Source organism: Tympanuchus pallidicinctus, unplaced genomic scaffold, assembly GCF_026119805.1.
Source record: "Tympanuchus pallidicinctus isolate F22 unplaced genomic scaffold, pur_lepc_1.0 scaffold13, whole genome shotgun sequence".
NCBI classification, from domain to species: domain Eukaryota; kingdom Metazoa; phylum Chordata; class Aves; order Galliformes; family Phasianidae; genus Tympanuchus; species Tympanuchus pallidicinctus.
In genome coordinates this window covers 13,165,178-13,184,258 of record NW_026294648.1, presented here as the reverse complement: position 1 = coordinate 13,184,258, position 19,081 = coordinate 13,165,178, and the positions used below count along the sequence as shown (strand labels likewise).

The 19,081-nt window shown below is 37.1% G+C and overlaps 1 protein-coding gene and 1 long non-coding RNA gene across 8 annotated transcripts in view; one reads left to right on the top strand and one right to left on the bottom strand.

The window, feature by feature from the left end:
* DIAPH2 (diaphanous related formin 2) overlaps positions 1 to 9,915 on the bottom strand; it is a 146,510-nt gene extending 136,595 nt beyond the window's left edge. For 2 of the 6 annotated variants that reach the window (XM_052672766.1, XM_052672768.1), the window contains exon 1: positions 9,641 to 9,915. In XM_052672766.1, coding sequence (XP_052528726.1) covers positions 9,641 to 9,760 — 120 coding nt within the window. In that variant the 5' untranslated portion in view covers positions 9,761 to 9,915. The remainder of the gene's footprint in view (positions 1 to 9,640) is intronic. The other 4 variants (XM_052672769.1, XM_052672767.1, XM_052672771.1 and 1 more) reach the window with 2 other exon arrangements.
* Positions 9,916 to 9,993: 78 nt separating this feature from the next.
* The window catches only part of LOC128075770 (uncharacterized), a 59,334-nt gene continuing 50,246 nt past the window's right edge, over positions 9,994 to 19,081 (top strand). Inside the window, exon 1 of one of the 2 annotated variants that reach the window (XR_008204107.1) lies at positions 9,994 to 10,086. This is a non-coding gene — a long non-coding RNA (uncharacterized LOC128075770). The remainder of the gene's footprint in view (positions 10,087 to 19,081) is intronic. The other variant, XR_008204106.1, reaches the window with a different exon arrangement.

Sequence of the window (19,081 nt, the reverse complement as noted above, 5' to 3'; positions counted from 1 at the left end):
TGTCTTCTGCTCTACTGCTAATTAAATTCCCTCCAAACAGCTATTTTTATTTTTTTATTTATTTTACCTGTTTAGCCCTCTCCTCAAATAGTAACAAAGGAAATTTCAAGTAAACTATGACATTCACTTTACTATCTGTTCTACCTACAAGAGCTAGAGGTGTTTCAGAGCTATAAGCACCTTCAGCTAAAAAAATCAAACCATCTCTGCAAGGCACGTAGTACATACAAACCAAGCCCACCACTTTTACTAGGCTATACTTTTGGGCACTGCCAATTGGAAAACAAGCATACAGGAATGAACAACACAGACTTGCACGTAAGAATTAGAGAATTTTCTCAAACCAAAGCACAGTAGCTCAGTGACTTAAAAAGAACTCTCATTTTTAAAGTTAACCACGCACTGCTTATCTTAAAAGAAAAATCATTCCACAAAGGATCAATCCAAGGTTCAAAGCATATAGTTGTAGCTAAAAGAGCTGCATGCATTGAAAAGGGTAAAAACTCTTCAGTAAGAGTGAAGTTCAACCTCACAATAAAAAAAAAATTATCCCAGTTCTTAAAAATAGATATAAGGTGGCAACTTATTTTTGCTACATTGAATTGGCCAAACTCATTAGCTTTATGATAGCTTTTACACAGTCTAATATGCTCCATAACATATCTGTACAGAACAGCTTCTTGAACACAATAGGCCAGAAAAAGAAAGGAATATGTAGAGCCAATTTGATGCACATCAAGTATTGCTATCTAGCAAAATATCTTTGTTACACTGTAATGAAAAAGCTTAAACAATAGCTTGTATGCAAGCATCAAACTGAGATCAAGTTTGCACTTAAGAAGTCAAGAATTATTTTGGAAAAACTAGATCAAAACAAGTGTTCCAGAATGTTACTTCAAATGTGCCTCACAATAACTCAGCTTTTTTTAAAAAACATTCCCTAAGCTTAAAAAAAAATAGAGTTCAGAAGTCAAACAGTTGTATTTTTGAAAAATAAGAAGCTAGCAGAGATGCAGGGCCTAATATGGTACTGACAGGCACTGCCAGCAGAAAAAAAAATAAATTAAAAAAAAAATCAACAAATGCTCTGCCAGTCCATCAGCATTCAAACAATCCATCTACCACACTAGTACCTTTAGTGCTACACTGCATTCACTTGTAATGCAGTCCCAGAAGCTGATTCAGTGACTGACTGAGTGATTTCAGCCTGCTCTTACAGGAAAAAAAAAAAAAAAAGAAAAAGAAAAAAAATTTTCTTCCAAACCTAAATCTAGGTGCAACAAAAAGAATATGCTGATACTGACAAGGTATCCTGCACAATACCAGCACAATACCAGACAACTCTAATAAATTATGTCTGGAATTCCACCAAGCACAAAATAGGTACAGAAAGTTGTATATGCATCTGAAAGGATTTTTGAAATTATTTGAATGCACTTCTAACGTAGCAAGTTTATAGTAAATGAAGCTTAGGAATTGTAGCTTATGAAGTAAGCTCTCTTATCAAGGAAAACATGAAATGTAACTGACACTCAACTACCTCAGTTCCTTTTTTTCCCCATAAACATTGTTCTTCAAAAAAAAAACCATTCGAGTATGCAGTATCAAAATTATTAGACTTGAACATGAAGTTATTTAGGTCTACTATAAACGCATTGGTATTTGGATATGTGGCCCAAAAACTAAATACATGTGGCATCAATACATATGCCTAGCTCTGCAATTCAAGTACATTTAGAAACAGGATTTGATTATTTTCTGCATTTACACTGCTGACAACCATTGCAGTTCAATATGCTCTTTCTTATGCAAATACTTACCTATTCTAACAACTGGAACGCTGTCTGAACTATTAATATCTGTCAAATTTTCATCTCCTCACACATAATCGAATGCAAATATTCCAGCACAGATCTATTACAAAGCCACAGTTATTTTAAAAGTTACTTAAATCCTACAGAATGAAAATACATCATGGCACAATCTGAAGAACCAAAATGTAACAAAAGCAGAAAACTATATCATACAGGTAACTATATGTATCTAGTGAACCTCACATTGTATTAGTGCTCGCTTTTTGTTCCTCACAAAGCTATGTTCATGAGGAACAAAAACTACAGACATCTTTGAATGTCAATATTCTAATACGCATCATTAGCTCTTGCCATACTGCTAACTGAAAGACTCTACAACTAACATTTCTCCTGACCAAAGTACTTATTTTTCTCTTTGACAATCATCCCCAAAATGTACACGGTTGTAAATGTGTAACCAACAAGCTGTGGCACAGAGGTGTCATCAAGAGGCATCACTAGGAATATTTAAGGTCTCCAGTTATTTCTTCTCATTTTTATGCCTAAATATTCATTATGATGTGGTTTGTAAGTGCAGTCCCACATAGGACAAAGCGATTAGCAATTAACTAGCTGAACCCTGAAGAAAGAAACAGGAAAGAATGAGCCTTCAAGGCTCATCCTGTATCCACCTGCACATTTATTGCAACTCCACTGGCCTACATAACAAAACTACAACTGCTGCTTCATTGCTTGTATGCCTCCAGTCCTACAGCCCCAAGTGTTCGCATTTTGCGGTACTAATTCTCTACTGTTTCAAACTTAGTAATTTTATTTAGAAATCTGTCTTACACTAAGAGAGAACACTGCTTTGATAGTTCCACTTTGCCAAGTTCTCTCACATTTATTCTCATATAAAAAGGAGAATTAAGTATGCTACCAGGTTGTTTTTTGTTGTTGTAGAGAGACAACTTTACATTTCCACTGCAATCAGGACAGAAGTACAATTGTTGAAGAAAAAAAAAAAAAAAAAAAAAAAAATCACCCTGAGGAACAGAAGGCAGGATTCCTTTCATTGTTATTTATTCTTTTTTTTTTTTTTTTTTTTTTTCTTTTTAAAATCATCTAGTGAGATTTTACCCTTACATTTTACATCTTCAGAACAAGTTCAAGCACACTTTACTGTTCTGAAAGACACAGACTCAGGAGACCTACTACTTTCTCCAACACCATCTTTCTGACGTCATTTAATTGCAATTGTAAATTCATTTCAGATCTGCTTGTGTGCATTTAATATTCTGCTTTCAACCCATGCTGAATTAAACAGTTATTATTAGATGACTGACAAGCAGTCACAATCATATCTAATAGTGGAAACAAACGAACTTAGGAGTTCTAGTAAACAATCAAAGAAGAAAGGAAATAAATGAGATTTTTTTTGTACTGTTTCTTGATCTCATTAGTCCTACTGCCACACAAAACTCATCAAAGCATTGAGGTGGGCATGCAGACTAGGCCAACACTGCTGCCCAAGAAAAGCTGATAGCCTACTCTTCTCTGTCTTTTAAGAACTATTTTTAAGTCCACCTTAAACATTTTAAGCCTAGCAGTAAGCAATATATTTAAAACCACAAACATTGGCTACATATTCAATTCAGGACATTTACCAAAAAAAATAAGCAACTGCTTCAGCATTTCTTTGTCACCCTTTTCCTCCATATAATGGATCTTCCACTGCAAAGCTTTACAAACTTACTTTAAAAACTCACTTTAGTGATTTTAGTGAGAACTTTAGTCTATTAACTATTAGAAAGTTATAAATGAGAGCAGGAGCTCTAGGGATGGTCTCTCCATCAATACCATCAGGAAAAAAAAAAAAAAAAAAAAAAAAAAAAAAAAAAAAAAACAACCTATTTCATTCATAAGGAAAATTTCAGTTTGATACAAAAAATAACATGTAATTTGAAGTTGGTCCAAATTAGCTTTGTCTACCTGCAACTTCATAAATGCTACACAAACAACAAGGAAAGACTTCCAACTGTTAATCTCATAATGGGAGAGCAGGTAATATTATAGGGAAGTTGTAGTGGTGAGCTTATTTCCTCCAAAATAAAGTTATTAAATGATAAAAGAATAACCAGGATGCACACGTTGTAAAAACTATGCAAAAAAATGCATTTTAGTAATTTTCTAATTTCTTGTGGTTTTAAACAAGTAAACTGATGAACAACCAACTGAAATGAACAGTAGCTTCAGCAGCAACAGACATCTTCTATTGTGTCCCTGGGTATGGGTAGCAATTAAAGAATCACAGGAATTTTATTAGACATTTCTGTCTACTTCTAAAGAACTGAAATTGATTAAAAAAAAACAAACATGAAGACCCCTTGTAGCCCACAAGATAATTAATTAAGTATAATCTTTTCATTCTCCTGAGTCATCAACAATCATTAATGTTTTACAGGTTGTTTGTAATATACAAACAAAAGTTTCTCCTCTAAAGCCTAGAAAACACCTCTCCTATTTATATGCATACTGCCAGTTCTCTGTAAATCTCTTCCACATTGCCTCTGTGGAATCTGCTTTGTTTGCAAAGCTTCCTGTATCATCCAGAATATCTCTACAGTTTTGTCTTACAAGTAGTAGTTCAGGAAGTTCAATTACCACAAGCAGATAGTCTTATCACTCTATCACCTCATTTAAACAGTGTCAATATCAACTCACACATTAAAAGCTAAAGCTAGTCAGCGCTATGCCCTGCTCCACCACATTAGAATTACTGCCAAATCAGTATCCTTTCCTGCACTAAATGAGTTTTCTTAAGACATCAATACCACCCTTCAGTAATGGTTGCACCTTAATTTCAGTTGTGTGAAGCAAGAATCCTTTGAGGCATTCACTGATTTTACTGAGACACACTACAATCTCAAACAACGCATTTTATTCATTTGCCAAAATCTGCTTAATCTGACTCATAGCTTACGTACGCAGAATACAAACATCTAAAGGAGTCATCTGTAAAGAACATATTCTCTCTTCACAGAAGCGTGAGACCCAACAGCCTGAGTTAAACAAGGTCATGAGATGTAGGTTCAGTAAAACACTGAGTGCTCAAGACTATTGACAGTTCACTTAAAGCATTCCTGCCCAAACATGGGTGGAGCAGCATAGTTGAGAAACCTATCAGGCAAGCACAGTCAGTTTACTTCTGTATATAAGTTAACTGATAAAAGCCCTTATTCCACTGTTGGACATTAGTTGATGGCACATTAGTCAGAGTATTGGATTTTCAGTTTTGGATTGATTTCTGAGAGCTCAGAGAGTTTAAAATGCTTCAGTATGAAGCATAAACAATTTCCGTTTTTAAACTCAAGTATGAGTTGCTCCTTGTGGGATGAATCATCAAATCCACATCATCGCATTTACTTGCATTCCAACTAAGTAATCTCTCTCCTACCCCTAACATTTTTTACCCCATTTTACAAGCTCTTTGTCTCAATCTACTTTTAAAGACAGTGCCATACTCATATCACTGCCCTTTGTGAAAACTAAAATTGTTGCTAAGTTATTTTTATCACTGATGAAACCTCACAAAGATGAAATTAACTTGGAGTAATGAAGCATGCTTTCAGCGTGGCACTAGCCACTACATGCACAGAAATACTTCTCTTTTATGCTAATAGAAAATCAACAGGATATACTACAAAACCTTGACTCAGACAAAAAATACTGACCATGTGAACTTCTAGCTAGGCAGCATTCAAACAGTCAGGAAGCACCACATATCCTGTTCTAACGACGTCTTTTTAAGCACTGATTCATAACATCACAGACATCTGAAAATATCTCAGGTGTCTCACACCCTAATTCCTGCTCAAAAAGCTGAGTCAACACAAAACACAAACCAGACTGCTAAAAGCTTTGTCCACGTTTCCAGGTCTCAAACCTTTCCAATGACTAAGATACACAGTACCTCTGATCAACCAGTTCCAAAGCTTAATCACCTTTCAAATCACTTTTTCCTCTAATTCCCAGTCAGAATCGCTCCTGTTTCACTTTTCCACCGCCTCCCATTCTCATCATATGAACTTTTGTAAAAAGCCTGGCTTCAGCTCCTCATGTGAAAGGTTTGAAAAGTCTTGAAAAGACTTGAGAAATATTTGGGTTCAGCTACACCATGACAACCACATTCAAACAGACCCAACACTTTTGAGCATGCACCTGTTTCCTACGCAGCCAAAAAAACCTAAATAATTCTTTTAGTGTTACTACATACTTACTTTAGTGTTAGACACAGCAAACAATACCCAAGTTAAGGGCTAAAACCCAGAAGTCTCAGCAATTTCTCTGACAACTTAATTTAGTCTGTTTCCACTAATTTAAGAGAATGCCTGCTATATAGGCAAAACAAGCCTGTTGCCAAACCAAGTTAAATATGTAGCTGTTCGCTGTTATCTTATGCTAGCCCATGCGCAGGGCTAGAATGAGATCAGATGATTGCTTATTAAAACAATTTCATTTTTTTCCTGCCCATTCCATTATAAACAAAAATCATGGCAGAAACACTAGGCACTCATTCCCACCTCTAGTCCTTGCATTAGCACAAAATGATATGAAAAAAGATTAAATCAGAGCCCTTCCAGTGCTGCCTGGAACATAAAGTTTTCATAAAAATTACTCCCATTCACACACACTACTAGTACAAAATCTGGAGCTAAATTGTCACTCCACAGTTCTGTCAAGTTCAAAAGGTTATATTAGACTTACATGACTCTCAAAATAACCCAAATCAGAAAAAAAAAAAAGTTCTAATGCAGCTCAACTTTGATTGTACGTGAGAATATCAACTTAGCTGTCTTACAGAAAACTGTATCATAGAACTGTTTGGGACGGAAGGGACTTTAATGATCACCTATTTCTAATCCCCTGCCATAGGCAGGGTCAGCTCTCACTAGACCTGGTTATACCCAAAGCCCCACTGAACTTGGCCTTGAACAGTTCCATGGATCCACAGCTTCTCTGGGCAGCCTGTGTCAGTGTCTCACCACCCTCTGAGTAAACAATTTCTTCCCAATGTCAAACCTGAACCATTCCTATTTCAGTTGAAGACATTAGCCCTTCTCCTATCGATACCCTGATAAAGGGTCCCTAGCTTTCCTGCAAGTCTTCTTCAAATACTGAAAGTTCTCCCCAGAGCCTTCTCTGGGGCTGAACAACCTCCACTCTCTCCACTTGCCTCCACAGGAGAAGTGCTCCAGCTCTCTGAGCATCCTTGTGGCCTCTAGTAGAGGAACAAGAGTTACCTGCCTCAACTTGCTGCCCATGTTTCCTTTAATACAGCCACCCCCAAGATACAGTTGGATTTCCAGGCTGCAAGCACACACTACTGCTGGCTGACACTGAGCTTTTCATCCCCAAACCTTTCTCCTCAGAGCTAATCTCAATCCATTCTCCACTCAGTCTGTATTTGTGCCCCAACCCACGCATGCAAGAATTTATACCTGGCCATGTTGAACTTTAAGACATTCCACATAAAAATCATTCCCCTTCATCCTTCTTCCAAAGGCCTGATGCCAGACACTGAAAATAAATCTGGTGTTATATGTAGCTACACACCCTGTCCCACAAAGTCCCTTTCAGTATGCCACTTTATATTTGCGATTATTGAAAAGAGGCATACCTCTCTAAGTACATCATACAGTTCCAAACACTAGCCAACAACCTACAGGTGGATTCATCTATCTAACTCTATTGAACATTTGTAAATTATAAGCTGTGAACCAAGGAAATTTCCATACCAAAATTTATGTTTCATTTACAAACTCAGTGACAATTTCATACTTGTACAAGCAGCATAGATTTTCTTAGAAGTCTCAACTATCCTTCTTATTTGCACAGTAAAGATAAGTACATGCAAGGTAGCTCTCAAATAGCCAAAAGAAATTGCTAGCCTCAGCAGAATTAATTTGTTATTCAATGTTTAAAAATGCAAAATTTATAAAAGATTATTCTTCTATATAATGAATGATGCCTTTCCTGGTTTGTCTTGTTCTTCCCTTACAAACAGACACCATTACCATTAAGTAATAAATCTGTCTGCTCACATTGCCTCAACTTCAAATACACTTTAATTCCATCCTTATCCTTTCTCAAAGGTACACCCCACTTCATTACAGCTTTATCCAGAGTTTGCATACATCACGTCCAAAATAAGACATCTCCTCACCCAGTCAATACATCCACCCAATTATATCATCAGAAGCAAGTCACTTGACCTTCTGAAAGACAGATCTGCCCTGACTTCAAGCAAGGTACCACAATTCACATTCACGTTGTTGCTAGCGTGTAATTATCTCCTCAAAAACCGAAAGCATGTCTGCATACAAACTGAAGTACTAGTGGGATATATTTCTCCCATTAAGAGTAGCAAAAAATTCAACCCTACTGACTCTAGAGTAACTGATGAGAGCATGCAATAGAAATAGCTGGCCTGCTCAATCCAATTTTGAGCTCATCTCACACAAGTTTATAAAATTTCGGATTTCAATTAGGACAAAGCTCTTTCCTCTGCAATGGAAGATTTCTGTCCAAGTTTTTTGCCTCAAATTAAAGGAGTCTCCTGCATCCAAAAACTACAAACAAAACTACTTTTTAAAATCTCTTCCCTCGGAAACATCTACAAGCAGCTTTGCTAGTTACTTTAAGCATAAAAACTTTGATACTATGTATCCTGTGCACGGAAGTGAGAGTTTGTTTCCAATAGCACCAGAAAACAAAATAAACCACAGTATTTGTTTATGCTGAGTTAATATATACATGGTTGCCTTCAATATAAGCAAAGTTCAAGTTATTCAGCGTTTTGTCTTCCTTTTAAGCGATTGTCACTTTCAGTGCATTTGTGATGCCCCATATGAACATCTTCCCCATGTGCATTTCAAGTTAATGGGTTTCAAGAAAAATGAGTTTCCAGCTGATCAGCCCAAGGCTCCTTTGCATTACTCTTAATGAGAGGAATCCAAGGTGGGAGCAAATAAATATTAACTTAGTTTTACCTGTGAAAAGGCTCGCACAAGTTATACCAAAACTTTATAATTAATGCTCTAATCAATGTGAAGTCTCGGTCTGGTTTTAATTAATGCCTCCAAGTGCTTCTCTGGAAAGGCAGTCTGAAGACAAGGGTAAAACGAATTCACTCAAAGTTAAACCAAATATAAGTAACTGAAGTAAGCAAAGTAAACACTGATATAATTAACTTCTCTTGCTTCTCCTCCATTTATAATTTGAGATACAGGACTGGTGGCTTTGAAATGTACCTGTGCGTGTTCATAAGAAATACAGTACTTAAGACCAAAAAGCAGCTGTGATTTATAAACAGTACTGGTCCAAGGAGGACTGGTGCAATCAAAAGTTTACCTGTTCCTTACAAAGAAACCAGAAAAACTCCAGCATCTTCACACACACGCCTCCTTATCTCCCTGACACGCACGTAACGCTATACACTATTTTCGCACTAACTCGGGAGCTCACTCGTGAAGCACACCGCTCGCATCGCGGCTTCCCGCACGGCACAGCGCACGCTCACAGCGCCGAGCCGCTCGGCCCGGGTTACAGCAACAGGTGCCGCAGCCGCCCGGCCCGGCGCCGCGCCCCTCCTTCCAGCCGGCACCTCCCAGCACCGCGCACCCCCCGCACGTTTTCTCCCGTTACCACCGGCCCGAAAGTAAGGAGTACCCAAAAACCATCACAGATTATTATTAAACCCTTCCTAAAAAAAGAATCCAGCAGCCCCCCCGGTCCGACCGCCTGCCCCTCCATCCCAGGCTTCCCCCACCCCCACGCTCACTCACCAACTTCGTCTTATTCCGGGTCTCCTCTTCCGAAGAGCGCCCGCTCCGTTTCGCGTTCATCTTGCTAGGGCCCGGGGGCTCGTCGCCGCCCCCAGAGCCTGGAGCTGCCTGATCTTCCATCCTTTCGGCGTCTCCGGCTCGGCACGAGGCCCCTTTTTCGTCAGGACTGTATCCTCACGGTCCCATAGAGTCGGCACCCACAACGGGGCGTCTCCCCATGGCGGCTAAAGCAGTTCCTGGAGGTACTCGAGACGCCTACTCCCAATCAACCGCCTAAGACGCTGAGCGTATCTAGGCATGCGCGCGGACAGACGACCGCTATTGCGCATGCGCTTACGTAGTGCGCATGAGCTGAGGGCGGGCGGCCGGAAAGGGCAGTGAGGCTTTGCCAGGAAATGGCGTCGTAGGGGTGCAGCTTTGGGACCAGGAACTCCAGTTGGAAAGATGTAAGAGTGAATAAAAGGCTGATTGGTACAGGGCTAGGTAGTACAGAGCCAGCGAGTAGGATGGGTTCATTGTGAAGGCGCTTGGCTTAGTTTTTTTCCTCAAAATGCTGGGAGCAGGAAAGGTCTGCATCTCATGTGTGGAATATCAATGCTGCCCACGGGGTTTTTCTGAAGCATGTTCCTTTGCGTTTTGTTTTAGGAGTATGTTGAGTGCACAGGGTAACTGTGGCATGTTGGCTAAAATTGAGTTACCACAAATGAAAGCCTTTTTTACCCCTCACCTTCGGGAAGTCCAGTCCTCAAAGTCTGAGTTTTCTGTTTATGTTTGTGGTTCATAATATCAAAATAAACTGCCTGAAGTTTATGTAGAAAACTAAATTCCTTTGGCTGGACCTCATGCATGTCCCTGTATATCAATATAATTGTTATACAAATGAGAGAAGAACAGGCTTTTTGTGTTGGCATAGCTGAACGTATGTTTAAGTTACCAGGAAAACAGCCATAGAAACAGACACAGTCTGTTGTAAGAGGACAAGGGCAACCCAAAAATCTTTGGAGTCCAGATTTATGTACAAACCTATCATTTTATTATCGTATAGAGGATGTTCTCTCTAGAATTCCCTAGAGAGTTTTGCACATCTTCCACAGCAAAACTTTTTGTGTTCAATGTGCAAGTAAGACCTGTACAGTAGATTTCTCCCATCTCTGTCTCCATACACCTGTGCTGACACACATGGTTAAAGCATGCCTGAGATTTGTGGAACAATCTGGCATTTCTTGTAATAATAACAATTTTTTAGCTATACTTAAAAATGTTAGTATTCCTATTTCTACTCCACTCCAATCCTCACCCGGATTTGAGAATGAAAAACCAGTATTCTACACGCGAACCAACAATTTATGAGCATATAAATTCTGCAGGCAACTTTAAGCAAAAAGTGAGGTGATACTATGCAACTATCTCAGTTAGGAAATTAAAATGAAAGAGTCCCTCACTTCCCCAACCTCATCCCCTCCCCCAGAAAAGGAAAAAACCACAACTACTTAAGGCAACCAAACAAACCTTGGATTATTTTGGCAACCAGTTTGCACTGTGGTGTTTTGGCCCACCTCTGAGAGCAACTTAGGTATGGCCTGAGGGTGAAAAAAGTTGTACAAAATGTTCTTAACTTGGCTTCATATCTAAGAAATTTTATATCTCTACATCTAGCAAAATTCATTTTACAACAGTAAGAATGTGTAGCTGCAGAAGTTTCCTGCTATGTAGCTGTATTTCTCCTCTTGGTTTCTAAATGTAATTTCAGTCAAACACTTAACTGCAACAAGTGAGTCAGACAGTTAGCTTACAATAAAATGATCATAGGCTGATAGGAATGTCCCTCAAACATGTACTTTTTTATATCTGAATTTGAACAAAATAGGCTTTTCAAGATGACTGGCTAATACAGCAATCTAAAAACTTAACTTTCTAACATCCTCCCTACAAACATATTAAAAAAATACATCTATGTGAGTTTCCAGAAGCTATGTACTCCAAAAATATCTGGGGAAAAAAAAAAAAAAAAAAAAAAAAAAAAAAAAAAAAAAAAAAAAAAAGAGAGAAAGATATATGAGATTTTATAAATCCAGTGACAGAATTTTCATCTATCAGTGAAAGCATAGGCTTCTGAGAAGTAATTCTAAGACAACTGAAGTCAACTTATGACTAAACCAGCTACTCAGGTTTCAATCCTTGAGAAATATTCTGTTCTTTAGGTTTCTAGTATTGAAGAAGTAAATTAACAAACTTGAAATATTTGTCCTAACCATGTAACTGGGTGGTTGTAGGAGGGAGGATTTTTTAATTTTTCTTTATACAGGAATTATTCTGCATACTACAACAAGAGAATATATACAGTATTTGACTTAACCACAGAAAGAAAACACTGCTAAATTACAGGGATGCATATCCTATATTTCATCCAAAAATTCTACATCATGAGCACAACCACTCTACAGTTAACATACCAGAATCGTTCTACTAGTGTAATGCTGTAGACTGTCTTCAGGTTGTCTCATCTGCCCTCCTGGATTATCTTATCTTTCATCTTAATTGACCATTAAAACAGCAATGTTTTATGTTGCTATCATGAATAGTGTCACAAATGTCAATTAAAACAGCTAATTATGAACATTTACATAAGTGAATAAGGATTACAAATTAGGCATCTTCACAGCTGTTTCAAGATGATTCTATGGTTACATTTTTTTTTGTAGCCATGACACAGCTGCAAAACAGTCCACTGATTAGGCTTTATATTTTTGTATTTTGAATAAGCTTACAAGTTTTGTCTGTAGCTATTCATAGGAAGAGGAAGCTAACAGCTTCCTACCTATTGTTTAAAAAAAATTATGTTTAATATGTTAACAATGTAATGATCTCTTCTTTCACAGAAGACCTATAGTTGACCTTTACTTATGTCTAGCTCTAATTTAAAGTCTAAAGCACTGGAGCTAGATGAGGTATTGATATAAGATTTATACATTAAAGGTACAGAGTCAACGTATGTCAAGGTATTTTATTCATTAAAGTAACTTAGGTAAATTAGAAAACAGCAGAATACTGTTTTGAATCTAAACAAGCCTTTAGTGATTTGCTCCAGGCTAGGCTTACCAAAAATACCAAAAACAAAAATCCATTTTTTAGGTTTGTGCTTCCTAAAGTGTTGTGGGTTTTTTGTTCTTTGCTTATGTTTGTTTTTGCTGCTGTTGTTGTATTTTATCAGAAGCATTTTTCCCTTTTTGAAGCAGTTAACTGAATTAGGTGAATTCTACTTTTCTCATTTTCTATATTTTGAATATTTATCCTACAATTCTAGACCATAACAAAGATTCTCTTCTCCAGGTGATTATTTTCTTTTAGGTTTTAAGAAAAAGGGGGGTGGAAATTGTATTCATGCCCTATTATTGTTTTTTATTGTTTTCTGGAAACAATACACATATGAAAAAATTGCACAGAACGACTTCACAGAATGACTCAAAAAAAAAAAAAAAAAAAAAAAGGTAAATATTATCCTTATTAAAAAAAAAAAAGTATTATCCTTATTAAAAAAAAAAGGGGGGGGGGGGAGGGAGCAAAAAGGTAATATCTACAGATAAGAATCTGTACCTAGAGCTTACTGAGAAATTGGTGGTAGTATTTTTGCTAAGACAATGAGTTTGTAAGAGTAGGGAAAATAACGAGTTAGCTTAGTAGATTCAAATTCTGTTCTGATCTGACTGCTACACCCTTTCACAATCAAAGGAAAGTGTGTCATTATTTGAACCTACTATGAAACAGTCCTTTTCTATGAAGTCTATGAGTCCTTTTCTCAGAAGAAGAATGAGAAAGCTATTGGTAGTTTTCCAGTCTTTCTTCAGGGGATAATTTAATGATCTCGTTTCTTTGTTGGGACTTGAGGGACATTTAGGCAGGTGTGAGTATGTCTGACAGTGCATGTCTTGAGTGTGGATTGAAGTTGCTTATGCATTAGAAATAGTTTTCCTTATATTGTGCATATACAGATTTTGGAGCAGCTCAGCTTCTCTGAATTTTACAGACATTGTATATAAAAAACAATGCTTCTTGGATTTTTTTCTATGGCAAAAGAAAAATGTGCTTATTTCTGTTTAGTGCCTGGCTAAACAACTATCATCTGTGAACACGTTCAGTCTGAGGAAGGTTATGCATCCTTGTACCCAGCACTTATCCAATGTTGCCTTTGTCTTATCGGGAAAAAAAAATTAGTCACTCTGTTACAGAGAATAACGATGTCACACTGCTTGAACTCTGAACTGACCAGAATGAGTTCATGTGATCCTTTGTATTGAGGCACACCTAAATAACACAACAGCAGAGTATGCTGTAGGAACTTTTACAGTGCTTCCTTTGGAGTATATCTTTTAGGGTTTCTTTTTTGTTGTTGTTGTTGGTTTTTTTAATTATTTATTTTGTTTTGTTTTTTACAAAATGTCCTTTCATACAGATTTCCTTTACGAAAGAAAAACAACTCTGCAAAAATGTAGGTTTCAGAATACAGCACCTATTTTCTGTGTAGCTTTTGTGAGATCAGTTTTTCAGTGCGATGAGTCACTAGATCAGCTTATGTAGTCACAGAGACACTTGTTTATGGTTGAAGAGACTAAAGTTAAAAATATTTTAACCGTATGAATGTTCAGATAAGGATGATGATGACATAATTGAGAACAAATCCTAGTGCTTTTTACAACAGAGCCATTATTTTAAATTGTGTACTTCATCATTTGGTTAACTGGGGGTCTCAGGCTTTACATCAATTATGTCATGCTCCCTGACATCCTCAACAGTAGTTTCCACATTTTTCAATAGTTCTTGTTTATTGTTATAGAGGACTAATCAACTAAACATTCCTCTGCTGCTAAACACAGCCAAGAGGCTGCTTATGAGTCAGTTCTTCTGCATATCAGTGGAACTTTATTGGCTAGCTGTCTTGTTCTTTGTATGAACAGATACCAACATTTTTTATTTTCATTTTTTACTTCCTAGCTTGATGATCTGGTAAGCCATGTTTTCAGTATCTGCTGCTGTGTAGTGGAAGTGCTAAGTCATGGCCTGAAACAGTGACTGAGCACCTGGTAGGAAGGCAAGGCCAACCCAGGGGAGCTCAGGTGCAAGCAATGAACCGTAGTGACTGGAAGGGCTGGGGAGCCATGATCCACCCTTCCCCAGACCTCATTTAAGGGTTGGAAGTGGAGGGAAGGGTATCTCGTTGGAGGTCTTTGTGTACCTGAGGTCTTGTAAATGTAAACAGTTTTTCTTCTTTTGTTTTTGCATTAACAGCTGCTATGCTTGTGCTCATTTGCTGTAGCCCAGAATCGTGCGATTGTTATCATTGCTGTACTTTCTGTCATGTTACATCATTCCACTGTGGTAAGCTTATGCTTGTAATGGACTTTAAGTAAACAACTTCCTCATGCAGTCATTCTGGGATATAATCAATAGTAAGGCTGGAAATTTACAGCACTGTATCCTTGGTTGTTTAGTAATCAGCTTTTTTGAATGTTCATGAATCTCATTACTATAAAGAGCAGCTGTTAAGGGGCAGGTACTGAATAAATGCTATTACCTGGAACTATCACTAAGTAATTTTATAGCACTTTTGAAAATAGCTTTTTTGTTGTTGTTGCAGTTCTTTCAGTGGTGGGATGTGTGCTATGAGACCATACTTGTAAATAAAGATATGTAACATGACTACTATTTTATTGAAACTATGAAGTTAATTTCCCCTATAACAGCTGTCTTCAATTTTTTTTTCTTTCTTGCCTGTTATTTCAGTATCTCTTGCTATAATATCTGCTATATAACATAATCAGTGCATAATACTTATCTTTAAAAAAATAAAAAAAAAGATGACTGTCAACTGCTTGTTAAAATTCCTTAATCTAATACCAACTGTGAAAAATAAATGACCACTCAAATCTCTCCAATACTTACACTTTTGTGCAAATATTTTCCTAATTAAAATGAGCTAGCATAATAAGAAGCTTGCTATCCTGTCTGATTAGTGGATCAAGAATTGTCAATAGTTAGCAGCTGTACACTTGGCTGAAATAGAGGAAATAATCTTTGCTTGTTCCTGACCAATTACTTTACTCTTAGGCCATCGCAGATGGGTTGTATCAAATGAATACTTTTTTTTTTTTTTAAATAAAAGACAGTAGGTAAGAACCAACAAGCAACCACCTAGAAGTAAATAGTGTTTTTAAAGAGAAACAAGCAACCGTATTTAGACACATTTAGAGTGGAGTGTTGTCTGGGAGGAAAAAAAATACCAAGTTCAGTTCAGTTGAGCAGAATGCTGGCCTCCAAGTGTCAAGGTGAATGTTCTTATTGCAGGGATGTCAGATACCAGATGCTTCTATCTGAAGATGGGGAAGCTTTTGTTGGAGAAAATGCATCTTCTCTGAAGCTTGTTAATTCTAGTTCATGTATCTCCTGCTATTCCTGATATTATTTGTATTTCTGTGCTTTGATAACTGCTCCCTCAGTTCAGACTTATGATGACGGTATGTCAGCAGTACTGGTTAAACCCTGGCACAAAGAAAGTCAGTGCTTAGGAGAGCGTTTGCTACACTTTGCCCTTCTATGATTTAGGAACATTTGGTATGTCTACATTTTTTTTCCCACACTAATACAGTTAGTTAGAATGGTTATAGTCCTGTTTGTTTTTTCTCACTATTCAGTTTCATATCTATAGTTAAACTCTAGAATGAAATGCTTGATACTGTCAGTGTTTAGGTAATTAAATAACGTCATGGTTTTAGTTATTACTTAGTTTTCTTATTTATCTTCTCTTGATAACTGACAGTAATATTCAGGTGTATATGGCGTTATGTCTTCTCGTCTGCATTCTAAAACTTTTCTAAACCAGTAACTCAGCAGTGCCTAGCACTAAAATCTTTCATACTAGGGCAACCTGAAACACTAATAAAAAGTTAGCTATTAGTTGTATTAATGAATGGCTAGTTCACTTAGAGTTTTCTCACTTATCTAGGAAATTGAATTCTATTGCTATGTTGTCAGATTATCTTGCTGTTGTAAACCCTTTGCTAGGGCAGTTATTTGTAAAGAAAACTTTGTGCCGTGTTTATACCTCTTAACACAATGTTACCTGGAGCATGTTCTAGAACTCTTCTCCTTTCTTTCTGTGTAGGAAAACATAGCCAATAATCATGAACTAGCTAAAGGTCTGAATAATATCCATTGAGAAAAATCTTACAGTGATATTGGTATGCATTCTCAGAGTTTATGCTTGTCTCAAAAGTAATGACTGTTTCTTTCAAAAGTTGCTTAAATTTTTCCACTGTGAAGAAATGGCTTACTTCAAAAATGGGCTTATGCTGACCCATCAGCAGGGCCCTGTTCTTTACATCTGCTTATTGTCCTTGGTTACAGCAGCTGCATAGTCTTCCAAATCGTGATGAAAGAACAGAGATGGAATAGATGGAGAAGGGGAAAACATAATTTTTTTAAAGTTTAAGTATCTTGGGAATAGGGGCTTCCCCCAGCTCTCTTGCTTTAGAAAAGTTATATTTCTAGGCAACTTGGCTGCAGTTCTGTTTTCTAGCTCAAAGGTTCTCCTGGTTTCAACTACTGCTGGCTTTCCCTGTTTACATGTAGTCAAGGAATTTGCTGTTTTGTGTCATTAGTTGAATCAATTTGCTTGTGAAATGGCAGCAACAGTATGGAAAATTTATGTAACTGGCCCTCCAAGTGCTTTCAACCAGTGTCATGCTGATGCGGATGTAATTGCAAGAGAAGACTAGTGTGGCATCTTTAAACCATAAATGAAAAATATAATCATATTTGAATGTATGTGAGTGGTAAAGAACAAGTATTTGTAGGAAAAGTATGTGGATTTTACAGAAACATTCTTGTTTTAGTTTTTGTGTGTATTTTTGTTTGTATTTTTACTTATGACTATGTCAGTAGGTGGAGGAAAACGTGTTTTCTTAATAAACAGACTCTAACTTGTGTTAGATACACTTTCATAATGTGGCCACACGTTTGCAGAAATCAGGAAACAGCTTTTTGTCATACTTCCTTTTTGAGGTAGTGCTTCATCATGACACTTCACAAAATTAAACAGTAACTTGTCAGTTCTGGCCAACACCCAGTCTTACACACTGAAGAAAATGGAGACAAACATTTCAGTTGTTAGAATAACAGAAATCAGATCTTTTCTGCCCATCAGAGTCACTGTCAATTACTCAGTTTCTTATTGCGCATCTAGGACAACTAAAAGGAAACTTTGAGTAGTGCCAGTGACCTTTGTACAAATGTAAGAATTGCTGTATGCTGATCTTCAAGTAACAACATGTATGAGAAAAGGTTAAGTGCTCTGTTTACTGCAGGATCACTGAAAATATGGGTGTTGGGTTTTTTTGTTTTTTTGGGTTTTTTTGGTAGTGAATCTAAACTGGGCATCAACTTAGTTTAAAGCATTGAAATGACTCTTTGTAAAAATATTCTGCTTGAAGTGGTGTCTTTCAGTTATCTGACAAATAACTTCATAGAATGCTGCTTTTGAAAGAAAAACAAGTTTCTTCAGTCAGTCAACATAGTTCTTGCCATGTAGGATCTGTGTTTCAATTTGAAATGTATTACATACCAAATGCTAGCAGCTGAGAGCCAGTGACTTGCTTCAGTGAAGGTACAAGGTAAAATGTGAGTAATCTAAATGGAAATTTTGGATTTCTATCTGACCCAGTTTGTCCATCTCTGAATTGAAATACATTAGTTTAACTTGCATTTGGCCACGATGGTGTAGCAGTTATTAACAGTAACAGGCTTGCTTAGTGACTTTTGCAGGTACCTACAAATGAGTAGTGAGTGAAAGGGAGGTATATAGCATTTGCTGTCAGTATCCTTTAAACTTCTAACTAACATGCTAGTCATCACTACAACTTGTGTGAATGCAGCTGATGTCCCATTTTTGTATTTCTGGAGATGAAACAGATGCATGTGACTCATCATAAACACTCCAAAAGAGCTATTAAAAGCTGCTGGAAACCTATTACAGTGTGGAATTCCTAAGGAACTTATTTGGTGGGGGGGGGGGGAGAGGAGAGAATGCACAGCTTCTAAAAGATATTTTGAAGGCCTAATTATACTTAGAAAAACAAAGCAAATTTCTAAGAACAAAATATTCAACAAATAAAAACAAGTTTTCCATTATTAGAAAAAAAGATGTATCCATATTTCATTATTTATACTCTTCAGAATGCTCTTAATCTAATTCAATTTCATGGGTAGACAAGTACTTTTCTGTGCTTTAAAAACAAGCATGCACACATGCTGCTTCTTGCACTGGCTTTTTAGAGATAAGGCTTTTACTTCTCAGACCTCATTAAGCAGTCAGTTGAGCAGACTAAATGAGCATTGCAAGTAGTAATGGATACTTACTCCATGTAAGTACAAGATTATGCGATACTGAAA